This window comes from Rattus norvegicus, chromosome 9, assembly GCF_021556685.1.
Source record: "Rattus norvegicus strain SHRSP/BbbUtx chromosome 9, alternate assembly SHRSP_T2T, whole genome shotgun sequence".
In the NCBI taxonomy this organism is placed as follows: Eukaryota; Metazoa; Chordata; class Mammalia; order Rodentia; family Muridae; genus Rattus; species Rattus norvegicus.
In genome coordinates this window covers 126,547,591-126,571,799 of record NC_141542.1, presented here as the reverse complement: position 1 = coordinate 126,571,799, position 24,209 = coordinate 126,547,591, and the positions used below count along the sequence as shown (strand labels likewise).

The following is a 24,209-nucleotide window of genomic DNA, read 5'->3' as shown; positions in this document are numbered from 1 at the left end:
GAAGAGCACTGACTGCTCTTCTGGAGGTCTTGAGTTCAATCCCGGCAGCCACGTGGTGGCTCCCAACCATCTATAATGGATCTGATGTCCTCTTCTGGCATGCTGGCATACATGCAAATTGAATGTTCATATGCATAAATAAAAACCTTCAAGAAGAACATTTTTAAAAATGACCAACCTAACCACAGAGAAAAGGGAATTCTTGGACTGTCCAACTGCCTATAAGCTGTGCAGAGAGTTCCAGTGTTGGAGCTTCCATGAGTCAGTCGTCCATCAGTCAGCCTTGTTGGAGTGGACTTTCTACTGACACAGCTGTGCTTTTTCATCATCCCAACTCCGTGTAAGAAGTCCCTCACCCAGACTCCTGTTAAAACTCCAATAATAACTCATTGCTCTATCAAAAAAAAAAAAAAAAGAGAGATGCCTTGGGGGACTAGAGAGATGGCTCAGCAGTTAAGAGCTGACTGCTCTTCCTGAGGTCCTGAGTTCAATTTCCAGCAACCACATGGTGGCTCACAACCATCTGTAATGAGATCTAATGTGCTCTTCTGGTGTGTCTGAAGACAGGGACAGTGTATTCATATACATAAAATCAGTAATAAATCTTTTTAAAGAGTTGCCCTGGTCATGTTGTTTCTTCACAGCAATAAAACCCCAAACTAGGATACATGGTTATCCTATATTTTATGGCTAATGCCCATTTATAAGTTAATACATACCATATATGTCCTTTTGAATCTAGGTTACATCACTCAGGATATTTTCTAGTTCTATCCATTTTCCCGCAAATTTGTTGTCCTTGGTTTTAATAACTGAATAGTATTCCACAGTGTAGATGTACCACATTTTCTTTATCCATTCTTCAGTTGGGGGATATCTAGGTTGTTTTTAAGCTTCTGTTATGAATAAAGCTGCTATGAACATGGTGGAGCAATTTTACTTGTGGGATGGTAGAACATCTTTTGGGTATATGTCCAGGGGTGGTATAGCTGTGTCTTGAAGGAGAGCTATTCCCAATCTTCTGAGAAGCTGCAAAATTATTTCCAGCATGGTTGTACAAGTTTGCACCCTCGGCAGCAATGGAGGAGTGTTCCCCTTTCTGCACAACTTCGCCAGTATATGCTGTCCCTTGAGGTTTTGATCTTAGCCATTCTGATTAGTGTTAAGGTGGAATCTCCAAGTCATTTTGATTTGCATTTCCCTGATTACTAAGGATATTGAACATTTAAGTGCTTCTCAGCCATTTGATATTCCCATTGAGAATTCTCCTAGTTCTGTACCCCACTTTTTAATTGGGTTTGCTGGTTTCTAACTTCTTGAGTTCTTTATGTATTTTGGATATTAGCCCTCTGACAGATGTAGGTAGGGTTGGTGAAGATCTTTTCCCTGTCTCTAGGCTGTCATTTTGTGCTAATGATAGTGTCCTTTGAAGAAGTCAAAGGTTCAGTCTGCCAAGGCTTTTCAGTTTCATGAGGTTCTGTTTATTGATTGTTGATTTTGCTTGAGCCATTAGTGTTCTGTTCAGGAAGTTGTCTCCTGTACAAAGTTCAAGGCCATTCCTCACTTCCTGTTCTATTAGATTTAGTGTATCTGATTTTGCATTGAGGTCTTTGATCCATGGTTCTATCAGAGAGACTCTAGCTCAGACTCCTAGTAGTGAGGGATATGAATCCTGAAGTGGTCACTTCCTATAGCCAGACAGGATTCCTACTGGAGAGATAAGAACAGGAACCTACCTATAAAACCTTTGACCTAAAATGTGTACTGCCTACAAGATGTGCAGGGACAAAGAGCAGAGACTGAGGGAATGGCCAACCAATAACTGGCCCAACTTGAGACCCATCCCATGGGCAAGCACCAATCCCTTACACTATTAAGGATACTGTTATGTTTGCAGACAGGGACCTAGCACAATTGCCCTCTGAGAGGCTCCACCCAGCAGCCAATGGAAAGAAACGCAGAGACTCACAGCCAAACACTAGATGGAGCCTGGTGACTCTCATGGAAGAGTTGGGGAAAGAATTGAGGGACCCAAAGAGGGCTAGGACTCCACAGGAAGACCAACAGAGTCAACTAACCTGGATCCCTGAGGGCTCCCAGAGACTGAAGCACCAACCAAAGAGCAAGCAGGAGCTGGACCTAGGCCCACTGCACAGATGTAGCAGATGAGCAACTTGGTCTTCACGTGGGTTCCCCAACAACAGGAGCAGGTCCCCCAACAAGAGGAGTGGAGGCTGTCCCTAAATCCATTGCCTGCCTGCCTGCATGCATGCATGCCTACCTGCCTGCAGTTCCTTGTCCTCTAAGGGACCGCCTTGACTGGTCTCAGTGGGGGAGGACGTGCCTAGTTCCCCTGCAGCAACCTGATCTAGAGGTAGGGAAGGTACCTGCTTAGTGGGACCTAGAGGGGCTCCCTCTTCTCAAAGGAGAAAGGGAGGGTAGAATGGAGGAGAGTCTGCATGAGAGATCCTGGGAGGAGAGGGATTGATACTGTGGTGTAATGTGAGTAAATAAATTTGTAAAAAGCTTCTAGCTCTTCCCCTACAGCCTTGGCAGGCTGAACCATGTTATTGTCTTGGTTGGGGAGCTCCAAGTCAAGTCAGTAGGAACTGAACCATTTCACCTTTAAGATGGGGTAGCTCAAGGCCATCAGCAGACATTGCCTCATGTCATAGAGCAAAGACCACAAGACCTTTCCCAAGCAACTTGCCTTAAAATAGGCAGGAACTTTCCATTCTTTAGCATTCTTATCTACAGACCCTTTTAGAGGCACCCAAACTGCATCTCTTCAAACAGACCTAACTGCATCTGACATCTATTTAAGCTTTTATATTTTGCTAGCAATTACTTTTTCTATATACAATAATCAAATATCCTGTAGTACATGGTCTAAGGATGGAATGGGGTAGCTAGGGACGATGGGTTATGAAGGTCCGTGAGAAAATTCAGGTTGTGATGAGTATTACATAACTTAATTAAGTTTATTATCTCTTATAAAATGGTAACTTGATGTAAATACACATGAATTAAAACTCAAAAACTACATGTTTTAAATACTGTAATTTATTTTAAATGGGTAACGTAGAAAAAGAAATCTTTAATTCATCAGTAAGTTTAATATCATTTTATTAAAATGACAAAATCATGTGCATTCGCCATATCTAATTTTTTTCTAGAGGACAATGTGTCTTTGTAACTCTTCTGAAACAGCACATTCTAGCTGCCTATTGTCTCTTAACAACATTACAAGCACAAGCCTGAGTTAGGAAATAAACTGAAATTTAATCAAGGTGCCCCTTCATTTCCCCTCTTAGTGATCCCTAAGCTCCCACCCACTGCACAACTCCAGGTCTGCTATGCTGCAGAATGCCACAGTCTGCTAGTTTCTTACACAAGTCACGTCTATTCAGCCAAGTCCAAGGATATATTAAGGTAAGAGCCTGCTCATTCAGTCATTATAAATTGGCAATTTTGGTGTGGTACAAGGGAGGGAAAAAATGTTCCCTCTATCTGTATAAATTCTTGGCTGGGGCCTCTGTAATAAAAGACAGATTAACAAGAAAAAAAACAAACAGAAGCTTATTAACATGTGTATTTCAAACCCACACAGGAGTTACCCAGGGAATAAGAAATACCCACCAGTGGCTTAGCAGTCTGGTTTAGAACAATATCTTCAACAGAGAAAAATAAACCAGAGAAGAACTAAACAAAGGAAAAGGTCTGAATCTCTTACACCATCTTCTCAGATGTGGAGAAGCTGGTGCTGGGGCCTTTCTGGGGTATTGTCCCTGGCTGATAAGGATAGAGAATACCCTCAGGTTTGTGATGAACTTCAGCCCTCAGCCTTTCTTTACAGACCAGGGACAGCCATCTTTATAGACTCATATCCTGCTTTTCAACACATGAGGTCAAGGCAGGGATCTTTCCTTATTTTTGATTCTCAGCCTGCAGCTTAAAACCAACCTCAGTACAAAGCACAACTTGGCAACTTGGGCTGCCATGCATTGTATGAGAGACTACTGAAAAGTGGTCCTACCTCACACAATCTAGCAAGGAGAGAGAGAAATTATCTGAGCCACACTGAAAGGTTCCAAAAGCAGCCCAGCTGTGGCCTGACAGTTCCCCCTCTGGTGTGAGCACAGCTTTCCCCTGGTCTTGCAGCAGTGTACACCAAGTGCAAATCTTAACAGACTCTGGATGAAAATACCATCCAGAAGTAAGCCAGAACAGGTACCTCAACTTGAACTGGTACTGGGAAAGGCAGAGGAGACAGATGTTAAAAAGGAGACATAGCATTTCCTGATGCTGCTACTTCTCCATGGCAGGAAAAGTGCACCTGTGTTCTGTTGTTGCTGCTGTCACAGTCATGAGTAACAACTGGGAGAGTAAGCTGCAAGCCGCCTAAAGTACTAAGAAACCATTTTGGCTTCCTCATCCCTGTGGCAGCACACCAGACATAAACAACTTAAGGGAAGGAAAGCTCAGCTCTGCTCAGTTTTCAGTTTATTATGGTGGGGTGGGGAGGGCATGGCAAAGCTGTGCAGTTTATATGACAGCCAGAGAGCAAAAGTATGGTCATGCTAGCTGTTTCCTCTTTCTCCTATTTCACACGGACCCCCTAGCAAATCAGATGGAGCCTCCCAAATGCAGCAGGAGTTTCCCCCCTGGGTTAATACTCTCTGAGAACATTCTCAGGCACACCAGGTGTGGTTTGTGACTCTTAAGGCACTTTCAATCAATGACGTATACTGTCAGAAATAACCATCACAGGATTGGTAAGATGGCTCTGCAGTTAAAAGTATATGCTGCTCTTGCAGAGGACCCACATTTAATCTAGCACACACACACAGGGAAACTCACAACTCTCTATAATTCCACTTCCAGGGGATCTGATGACTTCTTTTGGCCTCCCAAGGTATCTACCCTCATATATACACACACCCAAAACAAATGTAAAACTGAACAAACATGACATTACAACCCCAAAACTGACTGTAGTGCTGTTTGGCAATACATCCCTCTCCAATCCATTCCCTCCCTCCATCCACCTCAGATGACTATTTTATTTCCCTTTCTGAGTGAGATTAAAGTATGGTGTCAACAACCTACTGTTGGCTCTTTGTGTAGTTCCTGGTATCATACTTCAATTAGGTGACATTAGTTAAATGCCTCCAAACTTCTGTTTCTCGTTTCACAAGAATTCTGCACCCATTAGATACTATTGAGCACATCCTTCCTGTTTTATTTCATATCCTACATCACAGTAATCGAGAAGTGCTGCACCTCATTACTAAGGTTGTAGTCTACCAAGTCCAGATAACAACTCTGAGCTTGGCACAAAATAGAGGACACCCTTTTCTTAGCAGGGCTTTCTCTTCTTTTACTGATCTGGGGAGCCTGACCCCCAGTTTTCTATCTGAAGAATGTCACATAGTCCTTGACAAACCTACAAGTTCAACTTCCTCTTTCTCAATAGGAACCCACCCAACAAGAACCTGCGAATCCTAGAATGCTTCTCTATACAAATGAGGCGTTCACAGTATGTTAAGCTCCTGCCGATGATTTTACAGTCACCATGAAACTCCTTCCCACTCTCCAAGGTTCATATATAACCCTTAGTCACCCCAAACAAAGCATATGCACACCAGCTGTTTCACTGACGATCATCCAAGAGAGCTGTTCCATTAAGTATTGCCTAAAAAATGCTCTAACACTAAAATCCTTGGAGACCCCACCCATTCAGGCAGCACCTAGGCACCCTGAGGGAAGAAAGGGAGGGTGCCCAACTGCAACTGGCTCTCAATACACATACCACACAGAAGCACTAGCAGGTAGCAGCTCAGCTACTTCCTAGCCTACAGATCATCCAGATGCACACACTGAGACGTTTATGGAAACAGGTGTGTCTAGTCTAGAATCTAGGAACTACTCAACTGACAGTGTGCCTTTGCAGAAACATAGGAAAACAGTTACTAAAATATGAACATCTCAGGTGTGATAGAGGGATGTCCTTCCCAGACTACTACCAAACCGGGCAACTAGCATTCGGAAGGAATCCGCTCTGTAACTGGCCATCAGACCAGATTTGTGAATCATGGATAAGTCCTATCAACCACTGCTATTCTAAGTTAAACCTTAAAACACATGAGCTATATGAGCTGTGTATAACTATGTAAGTGGTGGAACACTGAACAGGTTATAAACCTCATTCAATGTGGTACAATGTTACCATCAGTGAGTCTCTTAGCAGATAAGAACATCAAGAACATTCTGCTTCTTCAAGAGGCCACTTCAAGTGTCTTTCAGGCTCCTGTAAAACTACACCAAAGTGAAAAACTTACAACTAAACAACGTGGGGCTTGGACAGAATAAAGCGCTACAGACATGGAAAACAGTGTAAGGCAATTCTCATAAAGCAACTTTCAAGTGTTACACAGAAGAGGATAGGACCTAGCAACCTCCAAAGTCTAAGATCAAGATGCATGGAACCCAAGGGGCTTTGCCTTTGGACTATATATCTGAGGTGGTGCTTATATCTGTATACTGTGTTGTGTAAGTCTGTCTGTTCCTCTAGTAAAAATGTTTTTTAGGCCAGGCTTATTGAGTAAAAGTTTCAGCCTTAACTACATAGCAAGTTCAAGACCAGCCTGTGCTGAATGACAAAAGACCTGGATGTTATATTATTTTTAATGACACCAAATAAAGCAATCCCCATACTGCCACCCACCGTTCACTTGCCTGAGCCATCATTATAGGGTGTCCAGCAGGACACTGGATACTTAGGTCTGTCAAACCTGAAAGACCAGTGGACAATGGTGCTCCAGTTCTCCGATCCTACAAGTCCATCTGCTCTTACCTGGTCCAAGGATTTGGATTGATCTTGGGGAAAGAATCTGTAGATGCCACTCAGATTCACAGGAACTAGGAGATCTAGATTAGCTCTAAGAATATTTATGCAGGCAAACCACTGAACTGAGAATGGGAACCCCGTTGAAGGAATCAGAGAAAGGACTGGAAGAGCTTGAAGGGGCTCGAGACCCCATATGAACAACAATGCCAAGCAACCAGAGCTTCCAGGGACTAAGCAACTACCTAAAGACTATACATGGACTGACCCTGGACTCTGACCTCATAGGTAGCAATAAATAGCCTAGTAAGAGCACCAGTGGAAGGGGAAGCCCTGGGTCCTGCTAAGACTGAACCCCCAGTGAACGTGATTGTTGTGGGGAGGGCGGTAATGGGGGGAGGATGGGGTGGGGAACACCCATATAGAAGGGGAGGGTAGGGGCTAGGGGGATGTTGGCCTGGAAACCGGGAAAGGGAATAACATTCGAAATGTAAATAAGAAATACTCACGTTAATAAAGAAAAAAAGGGGAAAAAAAGAATATTCATGCAGAAAGGCTGAAAGGCTGACATGTGGTTCAATACCATGACAGTTCTGACCTGTCATCAAACTCAAGCAGACTAGTAACAGAACTAGCAATTAAGACTCTCTGTGGAGTTTTGGGTTGCTTCCATACATCCAAACAGACAACATGATCATTTGTAGCATCCTTGGGTTGTGGAATCTCCCCCTTATAACCACCTGTATTCTGTGTTTTGTAGAACTTCCTTAAAAAGTGACGAGTAGAAAAACTCGAGGTAATACTAACATTAATAGCTTAGTCAAAGGAGTTACCAGCTCATTAGATCTTAAACCTCTCTCAGGCTATCAATTCACCTAAAAAAATCTCTAACAAGAAACGCTGTGTCAGAAACTTAAGGAAACTGATGCTACAGTACATTGAAAAGGATATGTTTCCATGACAATGTAAGAAACATTCTACACACACACACACACACACACACACACACACACACACACACACACACACACACTAATCCCTCTGAGTGGGAGCTAGTATTACTGTTGTTAGGATCTCAGGTTCAGGGAAAGAGAGACAGCTCTATGGTTAAGAGTATTTGCTGTTGGGGTTGGGGATTTAGCTCAGTGGTAGAGCGCTTGCCTAGGAAGCGCAAGGCCCTGGGTTCGGTCCCCAGCTCCGAAAAACAGAACCAAAAAAAAAAAAAAAAAAAGAGTATTTGCTGTTAAGCTTAAGTCCAAGTGGATCAAGGACCTCCACATCAAACCAGATACACTCAAACTAATAGAAGAAAAACTAGGGAAGCATCTGGAACACATGGGCACTGGAAAAAATTTCCTGAACAAAACACCAATGGCTTATGCTCTAAGATCAAGAATGGACAAATGGGATCTCATGAAACTGCAAAGCTTCTGTAAGGCAAAGGACACTGTGGTTAGGACAAAACGGCAACCAACAGATTGGGGAAAGATCTTTACCAATCCTACAACAGATAGAGGCCTTATATCCAAAATATACAAAGAACTCAAGAAGTTAGACTGCAGGGAGACAAATAACCCTATTAAAAAATGGGGTTCAGAGCTAAACAAAGAATTCACAGCTGAGGAATGCCGAATGGCTGAGAAACACCTAAAGAAATGTTCAACATCTTTAGTCATAAGGGAAATGCAAATCAAAACAACCCTGAGATTTCACCTCACACCAGTGAGAATGGCTAAGATCAAAAACTCAGGGGACAGCAAATGCTGGCGAGGATGTGGAGGAAGAGGAACACTCCTCCATTGTTGGTGGGATTGCAGACTGGTACAACCATTCTGGAAATCAGTCTGGAGGTTCCTCAGAAAATTGGACATTGAACTGCCTGAGGATCCAGCTATACCTCTCTTGGGCATATACCCAAAAGATGCCCCAACATATAAAAAAGACACGTGCTCCACTATGTTCATTGCAGCCTTATTTATAATAGCCAGAAGCTGGAAAGAACCCAGATGCCCTTCAACAGAGGAATGGATACAGAAAATGTGGTACATCTACACAATGGAATATTACTCAGCTATCAAAAACAACGACTTTATGAAATTCGTAGGCAAATGGTTGGAACTGGAAAACATCATCCTGAGTGAGCTAACCCAATCACAGAAAGACATACATGGTATGCACTCATTGATAAGTGGCTATTAGCCCAAATGCTTGAATTACCCTAGATGCCTAGAGCAAATGAAACTCAAGACGGATGATCAAAATGTGAATGCTTCACTCCTTCTTTAAAAGGGGAACAAGAATGCCCTTGGCAGGAAAGAGAGAGGCAAAGATTAAAACAGAGACTGAAGGAACACCCATTCAGAGTCTGCCCCACATGTGGCCCATACATATATAGCCACCCAATTAGACAAGATGGATGAAGCAAAGAAGTGCAGACCGACAGGAGCCGGATGTAGATCGCTCCTAAGAGACACAGCCAGAATACAGCAAATACAGAGGCGAATGCCAGCAGCAAACCACTGAACTGAGAATAGGACCCCCGTTGAAGGAATCAGAGAAAGAACTGGAAGAGCTTGAAGGGGCTCGAGACTCCATATGTACAACAATGCCAAGCAACCAGAGCTTCCAGGGACTAAGCCCCTACCCAAAGACTATACATGGACTGACCCTGGACTCTGACCTCATAGGTAGCAATGCATATCCTAGTAAGAGCACCAGTGGAAGGGGTACCCTGGGTCCTGCTAAGACTGAACCCCCAGTGAACTAGACTGGTGGGGGGAGGGCGGCAATGGGGGGAGGGTTGGGAGGGGAACACCCATAAGGAAGGGGAGGGGGGAGGGGGATGTTTGCCCGGATACCGGGAAAGGGAATAACACTTGAAATGTATATAAGAAATACTCAAGTTAATAAAAAAAAAAATATATAGAAATAAACAAAAAAAAAAAAAAAGAGGGGTTGGGATTTAGCTCAGTGGTAGAGCACTTGCCTAGGAAGCGCAAGGCCCTGGGTTCGGTCCCCAGCTCCGAAAAAGAGAACCCAAAAAAAAAAAAAAAAAAAGAGTATTTGCTGTTCAAATTTCAACACCGTGGCAGGTCACACCCACCTGTAACTCCACTTCTAGAGGATCCAACATCTTCTTCTGGCTTTTGCCCACACAAGGCATAGATACATGCAAATAGGACACTCATAAGATACAACTTTTAAAAATGAAAAGGAATAAACATGAGGATAAAGCAAGATGATGAGCAAAACGGGAACTATGCACACGGTGCTCTGGCATGTCCAAGGCAATCTCTTCTGTACTGTGTGGAAGCTTCACCTGTCAATAAAAAGCTGATGGCCTGTTAGCTGAGGCAGGAAATAGAAGGTGGGACATTGGGCAGAGAGAGAAAGGATTCTGGGAGAGTCAAGAGCAGTAAGATTCGCCTGCAAGATTCAGAGGAGATGGACATCTGAAGGTGAGCAGAGGTAACCAACCACATGACAGACACAGACTACAATAAATAGATTATATATGTTACAAGTTAGCTGGGAAAGCAGCCAAAACCTATGGCTAGGCATTTACTCATAATTAAGTCTCAGAATCATTTCAGGAGCAGGGCTGCAAGTGGAAAACCCCAATCCTGCAACAAGTCAGTGGTGCACAAAAGGAAGAGTAAAGGGGCATGGAAGCCCAGGGCTGAGGGTGGCTCAGCAGTTTAGAGCACTGGTTGCTCTTCTAAAGGACATGGTGGCTCACAACCATCTGTAACTCCAGGGGATCCAATGATTCTTTTGGCCTCTGCAGGCATCGGGCACATACATAGGCACAGACATACAAACAAACAAAACACCCAAATACATAGAAATAATACTTTGTTTTTAAAATTGAAGAAGAAAAAAAAAAGAAAAAGCACAGAATGGCCCTTTGAAATAGTTATAATCTTTTAAATATCAGTAGAAAAGCCTTAACCTCATATGTTCTTGAAAATAAAAATCCTTTCAGGGTTTATATCTAGCACCTTGTATGGTAATGCATGCCTGTAACCCAGGGTAGCAAGATTAAAGTTGAAGGGCAACCTGGGCTACATCATGAGAGTCTGTCCCAAAAGATGAACTGTGTCTAGAGTTGGGAGCTTGAGCAGGGAGACTTGGGACCCCAGAGAGGAGGAGTTTGAGAACTGGGATGGACAGAGTGGTAAAGCCCAGTGAGGGCAGAGCAAGGGCAGCAACTAAGCCAGGCTCAAGTGAGGTGTGGCCTTGGTTTTATTTTTAAGGCAGAAAGTCAGGTGTGGGTCAGGATATCCGGTGCACGGAAACAAACGAACAAAAAAAATTTAGACAGGAAAACTCCATAGAAAGCTTAAAGGAATATACTTAATAATTCAATGAGTCGTGTATTCAACTGGCAGTTTAAAGTAATAATAAAAGGCATTAGCCTTACGCCCTCAAAAGATGAACAAACCTCAGAATTAATGTCTGGTGAAAAAGTGAGTAGATGAAGTGAGCTTGTCCAAGTGCTTTCAGTCTAACCATCTCCTAAGTACGCAGGGAGCGGCTTATAAATGGTGCTAGTGGTTTTCCTGAATACTAAGTGGAAGGAGCCAGACTCAAGGGTTTCTGCACCACATGGCTCCACATCCAGAGGTTTCTAAACAGGAAACACTAACACTAACGTGAGAAAACAAACCACTGTTTGCCAGAGATCAGGGAGCGAAGGGAGAGACTCACTGCAAAGGGCTGTGGGGGACGTATATACATTTCTACGCACACTGATTGCTATAAAAGTTCATACGTCTAACACACTGCCTGGTACAAGGGGAAATGAGTTCAGAGAAACGAGCTGGGGTAAAGGCAGCACACCTTTTCAGTCACTGTCCAGACTCCAGAGCAATGAAATAATCCATGTGCTGAAACTTGAGGACTTCGTTGCCCCAACTCATCCAACCTGGCTGTAAATTTCGAGCAAACAATTCCAAACACTGGCCACCTGGCTTGATGTAGTCTTTCAGAACTTCTGTCAAATAAAAAAAAAAATCAATCTTAAAAAAGAAACAGATTTTTCTTTTAAAAAGCAGGGAAGAGTAGAAGAGGTGGATATTTCAGTTTTTAAAACAGACAGCGAATTAGAGCCAAACATGTCATGGCCACTCTGCTACTCATGTCAGGAACCAGAAGAGCAAGCATCCACAGGTGCGGGAGCAGCTCCACTGAACCTGCTGGTTCTGATTTACTGCTTTTCGTCTGCAGATGAGAAGCGAGGGCTGCATCGCCCACACACTGACTCGTTTTCCAATATTCTCACATCTCCTGAGAACTAATTTACTTTATTTTTTAATAAATGCAATCCATGCACTAAAAAACACAAAAATAATATGGGGACAACCTGCTTTAAAACAGAAGGTAAGCTGTGAGTTTAGTTTTAAGCACATACATTAGTGAAAGAATTAAGCAAAGAGCTGTACACAGACAGACACAAGCATCGGAAAGCATCAAGGACAGCTCCACAGCTATAACCTGCAAGGACGAAGACTTCCTTGCTTTCACACTGTAGCTCTGCCTAAATTCCACCATGCCATTCAACTAAGAAGTCCTTACCTAAAAATTCATAACTACTACATTGAAAATCCATCTTTTGTTGGAGAAAAAAACTACATAGTTGTGGTCCGCACTGCCTGAGAGAAGGAAGACCACCGTCACTTGTTTTAAAAGCCCATCCACTCAGAGGCAAACAACCAAATCACTGTAACCCTGGTCATGTTCTGGATGCTCAACCACATAACAGGAATTGGATATAAAAATAGTTCCAGGAAATAAGTACTTTAGCACGTAGAACACAGTTCTAGGTTGCTATTTTGAGTTGGTCTTAGAAGCCTATCAGATTCTAAGAATGATAGGCAGGCTTCTGCAGGTTTTCTTTTTTTCCTCGGGAAGAAGGATCCAGCCCAGGGCCCTGCACATTCTCCCCTCACTTTACCCCTGACCAATACTTCCAGCCTTGTGGCTTCTTTAGAAATAACAGAAAGACTTTAGAGATAACAACTGCAAAATTTAAAACATATTATGGTAGAAAACATATTATGGCAGGGTAGATCTAGGAGTACTTAGGGAGAGAGTAAACAGGATTAAAATATATGAAACTCAAATAATTAATAAAATTATTATACTATTATTAAAACATTTTTAATTTCAGAATGTTCTTTGTCTGAGAGTATACTATTACTTATCAAAAATCAAAAAGATATTTAAAGCTGTTATTGCCTGCAATTGAACTAACCCATATTTAGGTTTTGATAAGTTTCAATGTTGACATAAAAGATTCTACTTATCTAAGTATGGAATTAAACACTAGACAACTTGAAATAGATTTTCCTAGAGACCTAAAGGACAAAACCCAAAATCTCCCTTTTAATTTCTAGAAGTTAATATGGTCTGAGGTATGGTAATGTAAGCTTTTACTTCAGTTCCTCAGTCTTTTGGCACAAAGATGTTCTCTTCATGAGGGGTCTGAAGGGATGGCTCTGTGGTTAGGAGCACTTGCTTCAACTGTGAGAGCGCGAGGGACTCTGACTCTGGCCTGCATTTAGGACTCTCCCTCATGAAGGGTTGCCATGCCCAACTTTGAAGTAATAGCTCTTGCTTAATCTTATTTATTTAATTTTGTCACGTTTGGTTGTTGTTTCTTTGAGGCCTGCTCTTTTTCAATGAGAAATGGAGAGAGGATCCGGAGGGGATCTGGAGGGGAGGAGAGGGGAGGGGAGGGGAGGGGAGGGGAGGGGAGGGGGAACTGGGAAGAGTAGGGTGGTAGATGACACTGTGATCCAGATGTATTGTATGAGAAAGGAATGTTTTCCATAAAAACGAAACAAACAAAACAAACACATGCTGCTCTTACACAGGAGCAGGATTTCATTTCTGTACCATCTGGGACATATAAGGTATACAGATAAACATGTAAACAAAACACCTATGCATACAAAAATTGTTTTACAATTTTTAAAAATATATTTTATACTTATATTTTATATTTACATTCTAAAATATTTATAATTTAATTAAAAAGATACATCTTAAGGTTTTGAAGCAAAAGAGAACAGTTCATGTTTTGAGTAAAACAAATTAATAAGATTCACAGGAAATAATTCTAAGTACTATGTACAGACTAGGGTTTTGACTTTACTGTTAAATGCACAAAAGGAATCTTTGAGTTACTTCCTAATAGCTTTAACTTGTACCTGTCTAAGCTAAAATACATACACTAAACTTACGTGAACTCAAAAACAAAAAAGTACTACAAATACTTGTCGTATATTAGTACATAACTAAAACTTGAAGATTAATTATATTGAGTCATTCAAATTTTCCCCACAAATACAACTTTGGGTTGATAAGTTTTTTGATTCTAAAATGTGTTTGTGCTGCTCTCTACTGGCAGTACAGCCAAACTGCAATTTATAGACTATCACTTAAGAGTAATCTTTAAACATATTTTTATTCTATTTTAAATGAAATGACAAATAGATTAAAATTTATTTCAGAATAAAAGGCTTAGGGCATTATATTTTCTGTAAATCTTTTATAGCAAACAATAAACCCTAAGTCAAATGGCTCATAAATTAAGCTTTGGTACATAGCAAACGATAAACAAAATTAAAGTATACAAATTAGATTTCCTTATAGTACAACTGATGTTGAATAATGTTTTTTTCTCAAGGAGCAGTAAAGTTCACCTTCATCCAGGTCACAGACTAATGCATTAGTAACATTTATGCAGTCCCAAAGGTGAGGTTTCAGAGGATCCTTCTAGGCCAAAGAATGGTCAAACATATATGGATATTTCTCAAATTAAAGGTACTGTAAGGACTCCTTTGAAAGTTATCCAAGGTAACAGAAACCCTGAGTATACTTCCTTTTTTTTTTGTGGTGTGTCTGCATGTATATCTGTGCTGTACAGTCTGGTACTAGCACAGAACACGCAAATACCATAGTATGCTTGTAAAGGTCAGAGCAGGTGTCCTCCTTCATGACTCTCTGCCTCTGACTGAACTGGACGCACAGGATTTTGGCTAGACTGGCTGGCCAGTGAGCGCTCTATGAAGCGCCTATCTTTGCTCCCAGTGAGGGGCTTACCAGCACACATAGCCATGAACGACTTGAATAACTCTTACCCACAGAGCCACCACCCGAGCTTTTACTTTCTTATGTTTTCTTTTCCTAGCTCATGGACTATATCCTGTAAAAGTAAAAATGACAAGTGGATCACAGTTCTCTGGAGTGGCAGCTTATAGAAGTTCTCTTGCTATTTGGTGGCTTTGTTTGTTTTGTATTTGCCTTCCTTGTCAAATTAATAAAATATTTTCCTGAAGAAATTATCTAAAAAATAAACCTTGACTATCAAATTCACACTCTCAAGGACTTCCATGACTAAACCCCCATCTGAAAGCTTGAGCATTTGTTGACTTTTAAATACATTCTAAGCCATGGAAGCAGCCCTTACCCCCCTGCAAGACTAGATATCGTCACTCACTCTTGGAATGAGGGTGGCGGGGGATGGACTTAGATAACCTGCCAGAGCAGCAAGGCCAAGACTCCCACTCATGGGAGCCGACGCCCAAGGCCAGCACTCACCACTGATCCTTGCTGCTCAGTCCCACCGAGTGAGGAGTGTACCCGGAGCACTGAGCTGGACGGAGCTACAGCCTTAGCAACTGCCTTCCCCATGTTGCAAAATGGTAGCCTGCCTTCAGAAGAAATAAATTACCACATTCAGGGGATCCTAGACACCTCTGCTATTACCCTGGGCTCCTGGTTTTAGAACAAGCAAGGGATCTTCTGGCTCTGAATCCTAAACCTGAGGGCAAAACAAGGCCAGTCACTGAACTCATCCTCTGAGGCCCTAACAGCTTTCACCTGTCAAGGCCACAACTGGAGGGACACAGACAGTCAAGAAAACCTGAGTAATATAAACTAACCGGTGCTCTATCTCATAAATTCTGCTACGGATTTTCTGTAACATTTCAGAATATTAAAACAAACATCCAATTCATAAGCCTACAAAACATCCTTCTTTGAATATTTTCAAATTCTAACAGTTCTGCTTCACAGAAACATACCGGCGAGAGGCGGCTTGTGTGAGTGCAGAGCACAGGGCACACTGACGATCAACCTCTGATCTGGAACCGGGGGTGTTCTTACAGCTTCATTCCTAATGAAAACAGAACAACCAGCTATTACTGAAGGGATAATTTTTAATTATGTGCTATAGTTGCATTGATTTTTTTTGTCTTTCAAATAGTAATTAATTCTACTAATAAATAATTTAAGGACAGAATCAATGAGAGAAATCAATTTAAAAATTCAAACATTTTTAGAATGTCATTTTTCATATTAACTACTATATCCTTAGTAAAACAAAAGGTAATATAAATTTTTTATTTATTATACAACATACTTTTCAGCTCTGGGCCATTTTCAGATTTCAAAAGTATAAAAATTAAGGAAAATCAATGATCACTGTATTAATTTTAAAAGCCTTTATTTATATAACTTTGAAAAATGGCTTTTCTTACCTTAATGCTAAAGCAGTTTTTTCTTTAACTCTCCCCAGAACAAGACATTCATAAGGCTTTTTGTGTAGAGAATCCAATGGGAACACAAACTCCCCTGAATTTGTGATCTGAAAGAAAGGAATCAAGGAAAGCCATTATTTTTTAGCATCATTATACAGTTTCCAGCAAAAAGAGGAGTTATTAAACCTCCAGGCTAGTATTCTCCAATAAAAAATATTATATGAGCCACAAATGCAAGCCACATATATAATTTTAAATTCTCTAGTAGTAACATTAGAAAGAAGAAAAAAAAAAAGCAAGGTAATTTACTTTAATTGCATTTAATCTAGCATGTCTGAAACAGAATTCCCACATGCAATCAGTTTTAAAAGGTACTATGATGTGTGTTGTTAAGTGGGTCCTTCAGGTCCAACACACATCTAACCCTCAGCAACACCTATGTGAAGAGTGAACGCGAGAGCCACCTGTCACAGCAGCTGCCACACTGGACAACACAGCCATAAGGCCTGTCTGAGCGCTCTAGAGCGACTTCAAATACATTGTGTTGTCCTCTCACACATAAACAATCTCTACTTTTCAATGATTACTTGTTCCTGGAAACCAGGCCATCGTTAATTCAGTCATTAATTCACTGAAATGACACTCACTGATTACTGGCCATGTGACCAAGTAGTTAAAAATAAAGCCTTCCACAGTTAAGACGGCAGAATGTCAGAGTCACAGCTTAGTCAGGGAAGGAAGTAGAGTAGGTGATGAGGTAGAAAGAACCTGGTGCAGACGCTGGCTCTTGGTGCTATAAATTCTAGCCTGGAAACTTAGCAGGATCCTATCTCCAAAATAAAGTAGCAGAGACTGAGAGCCTAGAAGGTAGCTAACTATGGTTACATAGGTTCATGGTCATTCTTGGCTACACAGCAAGAACAAGACTGTGTGGATTACAGGAGACCCTGTCTCAGGGGAAAAAAGAGAGAATGACAGAGTCTTGGTCCCTGCGCCTTCCCATATTCTCCTCCGTGCTCTTGTTTCTCTGCCTTCACCCCCAGAAAAGGGGGAAACATGGGAATGCAAAGGGCAATGAGATTTCAGTGTATGGCAGGGAGAATAAAGGCAGGGCAGTCATAACTTCTTCTTTCAGCTACAGTTATCACGTGGGTGGGAGTGCACATGTGTGTGCACACAAACATTTTTTTAATAAATTTGAGCTTTTTATAACTTTATTCTGATCTCTCCCTGATTTCTCAAGGCTGGTGCTGCAGAATATTCGACATTGTAAACAGGATTAAATAAAGTCAACCATAGGTCAAGAGGGAGAGCAAGCAACCAGTTGACAGGAAGTGAACATAGGATTTCTAAGAAAAAACACAAAGATTAAGAGGGCATCAGGAGGATGGATAGAGAGATACACAGGAAGTAAAAGGGAGGGACTTTCAGTTTGAAAAAGGTTTTTTGAGATGGTGTGAGAGAGGGGATTTCTTGTGGGATGTCTGCTGAGGAGGAAGGTCAGTTGGGTGTGTCTCTCTGAGCTAGCAGGCTTTCACCACAACATCTGGCTCCCAAATATTCATTGGTAAAATTAAACGATTAAGATTTTGTTTAAAGGGCTGGAGAGATGGCTCAGCCGTTAAAGGCTAGGCTCACAACCCAAAAAAAAAAAAAGAAAAACCAACAGGCCAGCAGTTTTGGACCCCACTACAGAGACACAGGATAAACAACACCTTCAGAGGAGGAAGATGGGTGTCCAGATACAAAGCATGGACAGTTCTCATCAGAGCCTGAGGACAACAGTGCCATGGACACACCAAGAGCAGTCAGCGTCTTCCTGTGAGGAGAGTGACGTTGAGCTGACTTCTGAACTCACTTTTACCCAGTACCACTCTGCAATGACTTCCACAGACCATGAAGGGTACAGTTCCTCCTTCACAAAGCACAGATGCTTCTGCCTGTTGGTCACCCAAGTAACGACAAGACAGTCAGGAGCAGCCAGCTTAGGGACAGGCATTCTCTTTATCTGCTGTGGGGATAAACTATTGTACCTAAAAAATGAACAACAACAACAACAAAAACTGTAAGAAAATTCACCCAGAAGACATATAAGCAGGGGAAAGGACTCCACAAATACAAAGGTCTGGGAGCCATTCACGTGTGGTTAAATATGGAGTCACACTGACACCTGGTGGGCTCACCAGCACTTACACATGTACCAGTTTTTCTTACTAGTGTTAAATTGCTAGGCTGTATGTCTTTGTGTTCTTTAATTTCATATGATTTACATTTCAGTAATTTTTCTACATCTAATATGCCTTTTCTCTCATTCAGAATTAAACAATGTTGTCTGGATTTTGTCACCCTGTGTTTTACAGGAGCCCCCTCAGAATGAGCTTGAAATTGATGTCCCAATAACCAAAACTTGACACAAAGAAGCACTGGCATGGCCAGGGATGCAAGAGCAGGCTGACTTCAGCAAGGAGCCCTGCCCCATGGCAAGCCTCAAGTGCGTACGTCTCAAGTGCGTACGTCTCATGTCTTGCACACACTGCTGACCCCTAGGTCACCTATCACCTCTTGCAACCTCACCTTCCTTTACAGTTTCAAGGCCCCATCCACCACCAGCTCCTGTCTTCCCGTTCAATCAGTTCCACTGGGCTCTCTCATGTCTTCATGCTCTGTCTTATTTTATAGGTCCATTGTCTTACGCCTAACCCTAACCCTAACCCTAACCCTAACCCTAACCCTAACCCTAACCCTAACCCTAACCCTAACCCTAACAATATAAAATAACCAAACAAACACAACTCTTTCTCCAACAGTCCCGATACAACTGGAGACGACAAGCTCTATTCTAATGTCCCATTATTGCTTCTGGACTCTTTCAAGTTTGGCAAAATCTCTTCTTCTCTTTAAGAGGTACGTTATCCAGCCACATTGGCCCCAAACCTTCCTCACTGAATTCATTTTGTCCTTATTCTCAACGTTCAGTGTGCTGAATCTCTGAGAACCCTCTACCTCAAAATGTAAGGCTTTGACACTATCCTGGGCAACTTTAAAACATAACCCATATAATGTACACACGACTGTTAATCCACCTGCACAAATACATAAGCTAGACCTTGTCATCACGCATGCATGTGATATGTGCATGTGCATATAGATGCACACAGTGGGGACTGAACCCAGGCCCCTGTACATGCAAAGCACACACTCCATCACTGAAGTATACCCTCACACATACTAATACCACAAAGATATTCAACTTCTTCATACAGATAAATGAAGTGAAGAAAAACACATAGCAAAAGAAACTTTTAGTCTATTCTCCAGTTCTCAAAACAATCATGGATTTTTTTACTTATCCATAGTTAAATACTGCAAAATTCTCACCACTTTTCAGGTCCTTTGCCCATGCCTTGACAGATGAAGTTTTCTCAGACTTTAGTTAAAACAAAAGCCACCAAGTCTGTCTCCTACCAGACTATCTCCCTCCTCTTTATAACTTTATTATCTACATCAACACATCTTCTCTACTAGGAAATGTATGACATTGTCTACTGAAGTTTTATCCTTCCAACTCTGTCTTCTCATTTATATATTCTGACATCCAGTAATGTCAATCACTCCCCTGCTTCTGCATCTTTAACCTCTCTGGTAGTTCATTATCAACCTGTAAGCATTCTTGGATTATAAAATTTGAATAGAAAAGAAGACAAGGAAAATGAAAAAGATGGAGAAAGCAGGAAAATCAGGCTTTTTAAAATTATGTTTGTTTATCTGTTCATTGGTATAGGTGTTCACCTATTGTAGGGTGTGTGTGGACGTCAGAGAACAATTTTTTTTTTTATTAACTTGAGTATTTCTTATATACATTTCGAGTGTTATTCCCTTTCCCGGTTTCCGGGCAAACATCTCCCTCCCCCCTCCCCTTCCTTATGGGTGTTCCCCTCCCAACCCTCCCCCTATTGCCGCCCTCCCCACAACAGTCTAGTTCACTGGGGGTTCAGTCTTAGCAGGACCCAGGGCTTCCCCTTCCACTGGTGCTCTTACTAGGATATTCATTGCTACCTATGAGGTCAGAGTCCAGGGTCAGTCTATGTATAGTCTTTAGGTAGTGGCTTAGTCCCTGGAAGCTCTGGTTGCTTGACATTGTTGTACTTTTGGGGTCTCGAGCCCCTTCAAGCTCTTCCAGTTCTTTCTCTGATTCCTTCAACGGGGGCCTATTCTCAGTTCAGTGGTTTGCTGCTGGCATTCGCCTCTGTATTTGCTGTATTCTGGCTGTGTCTCTCAGGAGAGATCTACATCCGGTTCCTGTAGGCCTGCACTTCTTTGCTTCGTCCATCTTCTCTAATTGGGTGGCTGTATATGTATGGGTCATATGTGGTGCAGGCTCTGAATGGGTGTTCCTTCAGTCTCTGTTTTAATCTTTGCCTCTCCCTTCCCTGCCAAGGGTATTCTTTTTCCTCATTTAAAGAAGGAGTGAAGCATTCACATTTTGATCATCTGTCTTGAGTTTCGTTTGTTCTAGGGATCTAGGGTAATTCAAGCATTTGGGCTAATAGCCACTTATCAATGAGTGCATACCATGTATGTCTTTCTGTGAATGGGTTAGCTCACTCAGGATGATATTTTCCAGTTCCAACCATTTGCCTACAAATTTCATAAAGTCGTTGTTTTTGATAGCTGAGTAATATTCCATTGTGTAGATGTACCACATTTTCTGAATCCATTCCTCTGTTGAAGGGCATCTGAGTTCTTTCCAGCTTCTGGCTATTATAAATAAGGCTGCGATGAACATAGTGGAGCACGTGACTTTTTTATATGTTGGGGCATCTTTTGGGTATATGCCCAAGAGAGGTATAGCTGGATCCTCAGGCAGTTCAATGTCCAATTTTCTGAGGAACCTCCAGACTGATTTCCAGAATGGTTTTACCAGTCTGCAATCCCACCAACAATGGAGGAGTGTTCCTCTTTCTCCGCATCCTCGCCAGCATTTGCTGTCACCTGAGTTTTTGATCTTAGCCATTCTCACTGGTGTGAGGTGAAATCTCAGGGTTGTTTTGATTTGCATTTCCCTTATGACTAAAGATGTTGAACATTTCTTTAGGTGTTTCTCAGCCATTCGGCATTCCTCAGCTGTGAATTCTTTGTTTAGCTCTGAACCCCATTTTTTAATAGGGTTATTTGTCTCCCTGTGGTCTAACTTCTTGAGTTCTTTGTATATTTTGGATATAAGGCCTCTATCTGTTGTAGGATTGGTAAAGATCTTTCCCCAATCTGTTGGTTGCCGTTTTGTCCTAACCACAGTGTCCTTTGCCTTACAGAAGCTTTGCAGTTTTATGAGATCCCATTTGTCCATTCTTGATCTTAGAGCATAAGCCATTGGTGTTTTGTTCAGGAAATTTTTTCCAGTGCCCATGTGTTCCAGATGCTTCCCTAGTTTTTCTTCTATTATTTTGAGTGTGTCTGGTTTGATGTGGAGGTCCTTGATCCACTTGGACTTAAGCTTTGTACAGGGTGATAAGCATGGATCGATCTGCATTCTTCTACATGTTGACCTCCAGTTGAACCAGCACCATTTGCTGAAAATGCTATCTTTTTTCCATTGGATGGTTTTAGCTCCTTTGTCAAAAATCAAGTGACCATAGGTGTGTGGGTTCATTTCTGGGTCTTCAATTCTATTCCATTGGTTTATCTGTCTGTCTCTGTACCAATACCATGCAGTTTTTATCACTATTGCTCTGTAATACTGCTTGAGTTCAGGGATAATGATTCCCCCTAAAGTCCTTTTATTGTTGAGGATAGTTTTAGCTATCCTGGGTTTTTGTTATTCCAGATGAATTTGAAAATTGTTCTGTCTAACTCTTTGAAGAATTGGATTGGTATTTTGATGGGGATTGCATTGAATCTGTAGGTCACTTTTGGTAAAATGGCCATTTTTACTATATTAATCCTGCAGAGAACAATTTGAGGGAGTCAGTTTTTCTTCCATCATGTGAATTTTAGGAACTAAAGTCAGGTCATCAGATTTAGTGGTAATTGTGTTTGGCCAGTGAGCCATCTTGCAGGCCCAAATATTGTTTTAACCTGGACTGTCTCCCATGCACTGTTGAATACTAAGTCTGGATTGTGGTGGTGTTCTAAAGACTGGAGAGAGCCTTAGGAGTGGAGACTGGCTGGCTGAAGTAGATCAATAGAAGGGGTGGTAGATCTAGGAAAGCTAAGCCCACTCAAGGGTCCCAACCTAGTACTCTCTACTTCCTGTCTGCTGCTACATGCCCCTAAGGCTGTGAAAAGAGGTGCCAACCTCTCCTAATATGAAGGACTGACATTCCTAAAAGCATGAGCCAAAATCATACCTTTCCTTCTGTACGCTGCTTCTATTGGGGATTTTGTCAATTTCCTCCCATCAGTAAGTAATTAGGCTAGGGATGCATGGACTTAAGTCTTCCTCCACTTTGTTTCATTCCTCAGTCAACTCCAAAGAAACTTGTGCAACTCTACTCATTCAGGGGAAAAAAAAAAAAAAAGTCTCCCAGAGGGCAGGCTCAGGCAGGCATCTGGTGCCTGATGTAGGCAACACTACATTAAAGGGGTCAGGAATGGCTGACAAACCTTCCTTATTAAGCAGATAAACAGGTTGAAAGAACCCAGATTGCAAGCACCCTGGGCTCCTGCCATCCACCATCACACTCCCAGCACAGCAGCTATCCCTTTCTCAGAGGAAGATGTTCAGAGACTATTCTGTCACAGTAGGAAAAGTCGAAACTCTGCACTGACATGGTTTCAATGGCTTGACTCCTTTTTGGAGCTAAGAAAACTTTCATGCTCCCTCTGGTATCTCAAATTTTTAAGGATAGGTTCATCACAGGGCACAGCAACTTTATACCTAGGTAGGTGTCCAAGAGAACTGAAATGTATTGCCACAGCTAGCTGAACTACAAGGTTTGAAGGCACGGTTTTCAGAACTGAGCCCACTTTTAAAACCAACTATTGGTCTCTAAAATCACCTCAGACTGCACAATCTGTCAGAAAGTTTCATAGAACTTACTACCTGTTATTACAGTGCAGTTATGAGTCACAGAGGAACCACTGGACTCTGAGGGCATACATCTCAGCACAGAACATGATTATGGGTGGTTTCTGTGTGCTACAAAAGTTTTCTACAACAACTGGTGCACTCTGAATAAACTCACAGATGATACTAATGTGTCCATAAGAGCTTCAGTAAGTCAGTTATCTACTTGACAACATTATGATGAAGATATATAGCACCTTTGCTTTTTTTAGATGTATGCCAAAATTGTAAGAATAACTTTCTCTTCTTTTGGAGCTAGAGAGATGGCTAAGCAGCTTAGAGCACTGACTGCTCTTCCAGAGGATCTGGGTTTGATTTCCAGCGTCCATATGGTGAGTCACAACTTTCTCTTATTTTAAGTTTTTATATTTCAATCCATATTTCAAGTCTATATATTTCAGAAAAATATATAGACATATATAGAAATACAACTACATACACAATCAGAATAGATACTTGAATTCTTTGCACAATTCTTACAACTTAAAAAGAGAACTATCACGCATTATAAGCATATTCCTAAGAAAGCTAAAGATAACTCTTGAAGAAAAATTTGTCTAAGTTTACAACAAAACAGGAATTATTATGTCTGGAAAACTGAAAGCTGAGGAAAAATGTAACTGGAAGCATTCATTGAAAGTAGGAGGGAAAGTGTCATCAAGTTATAAAGATGTAGCTAAAAGTAAATGTTATCCTAGTACCTAGCCCAGCTCATCCTATGAGGTGACATAAACTAAAAATACAGAGG

The 24,209-nt window shown here is 41.6% G+C and overlaps 1 protein-coding gene across 9 annotated transcripts in view; it reads right to left on the bottom strand.

Annotated features, from left to right (window-relative positions):
- Mettl4 (methyltransferase 4, N6-adenosine) overlaps positions 1-24,209 on the bottom strand; it is a 122,443-nt gene that overhangs the window by 87,470 nt on the left and 10,764 nt on the right. For 5 of the 9 annotated variants that reach the window (XR_015628693.1, XM_087566537.1, XM_087566542.1 and 2 more), the window contains exons 6-9: positions 18,254-18,428; positions 16,396-16,502; positions 15,940-16,031; positions 11,690-11,843 (exon numbers count right to left, since the gene is read on the bottom strand). Coding sequence is in view for 7 of the 9 variants with exons in the window: in XM_087566537.1 (XP_087422663.1) it covers positions 11,698-11,843; positions 15,940-16,031; positions 16,396-16,502; positions 18,254-18,428 (520 nt within the window). In the remaining 2 variants the exon portion in view is untranslated. 9 annotated transcript variants of the gene reach the window in all.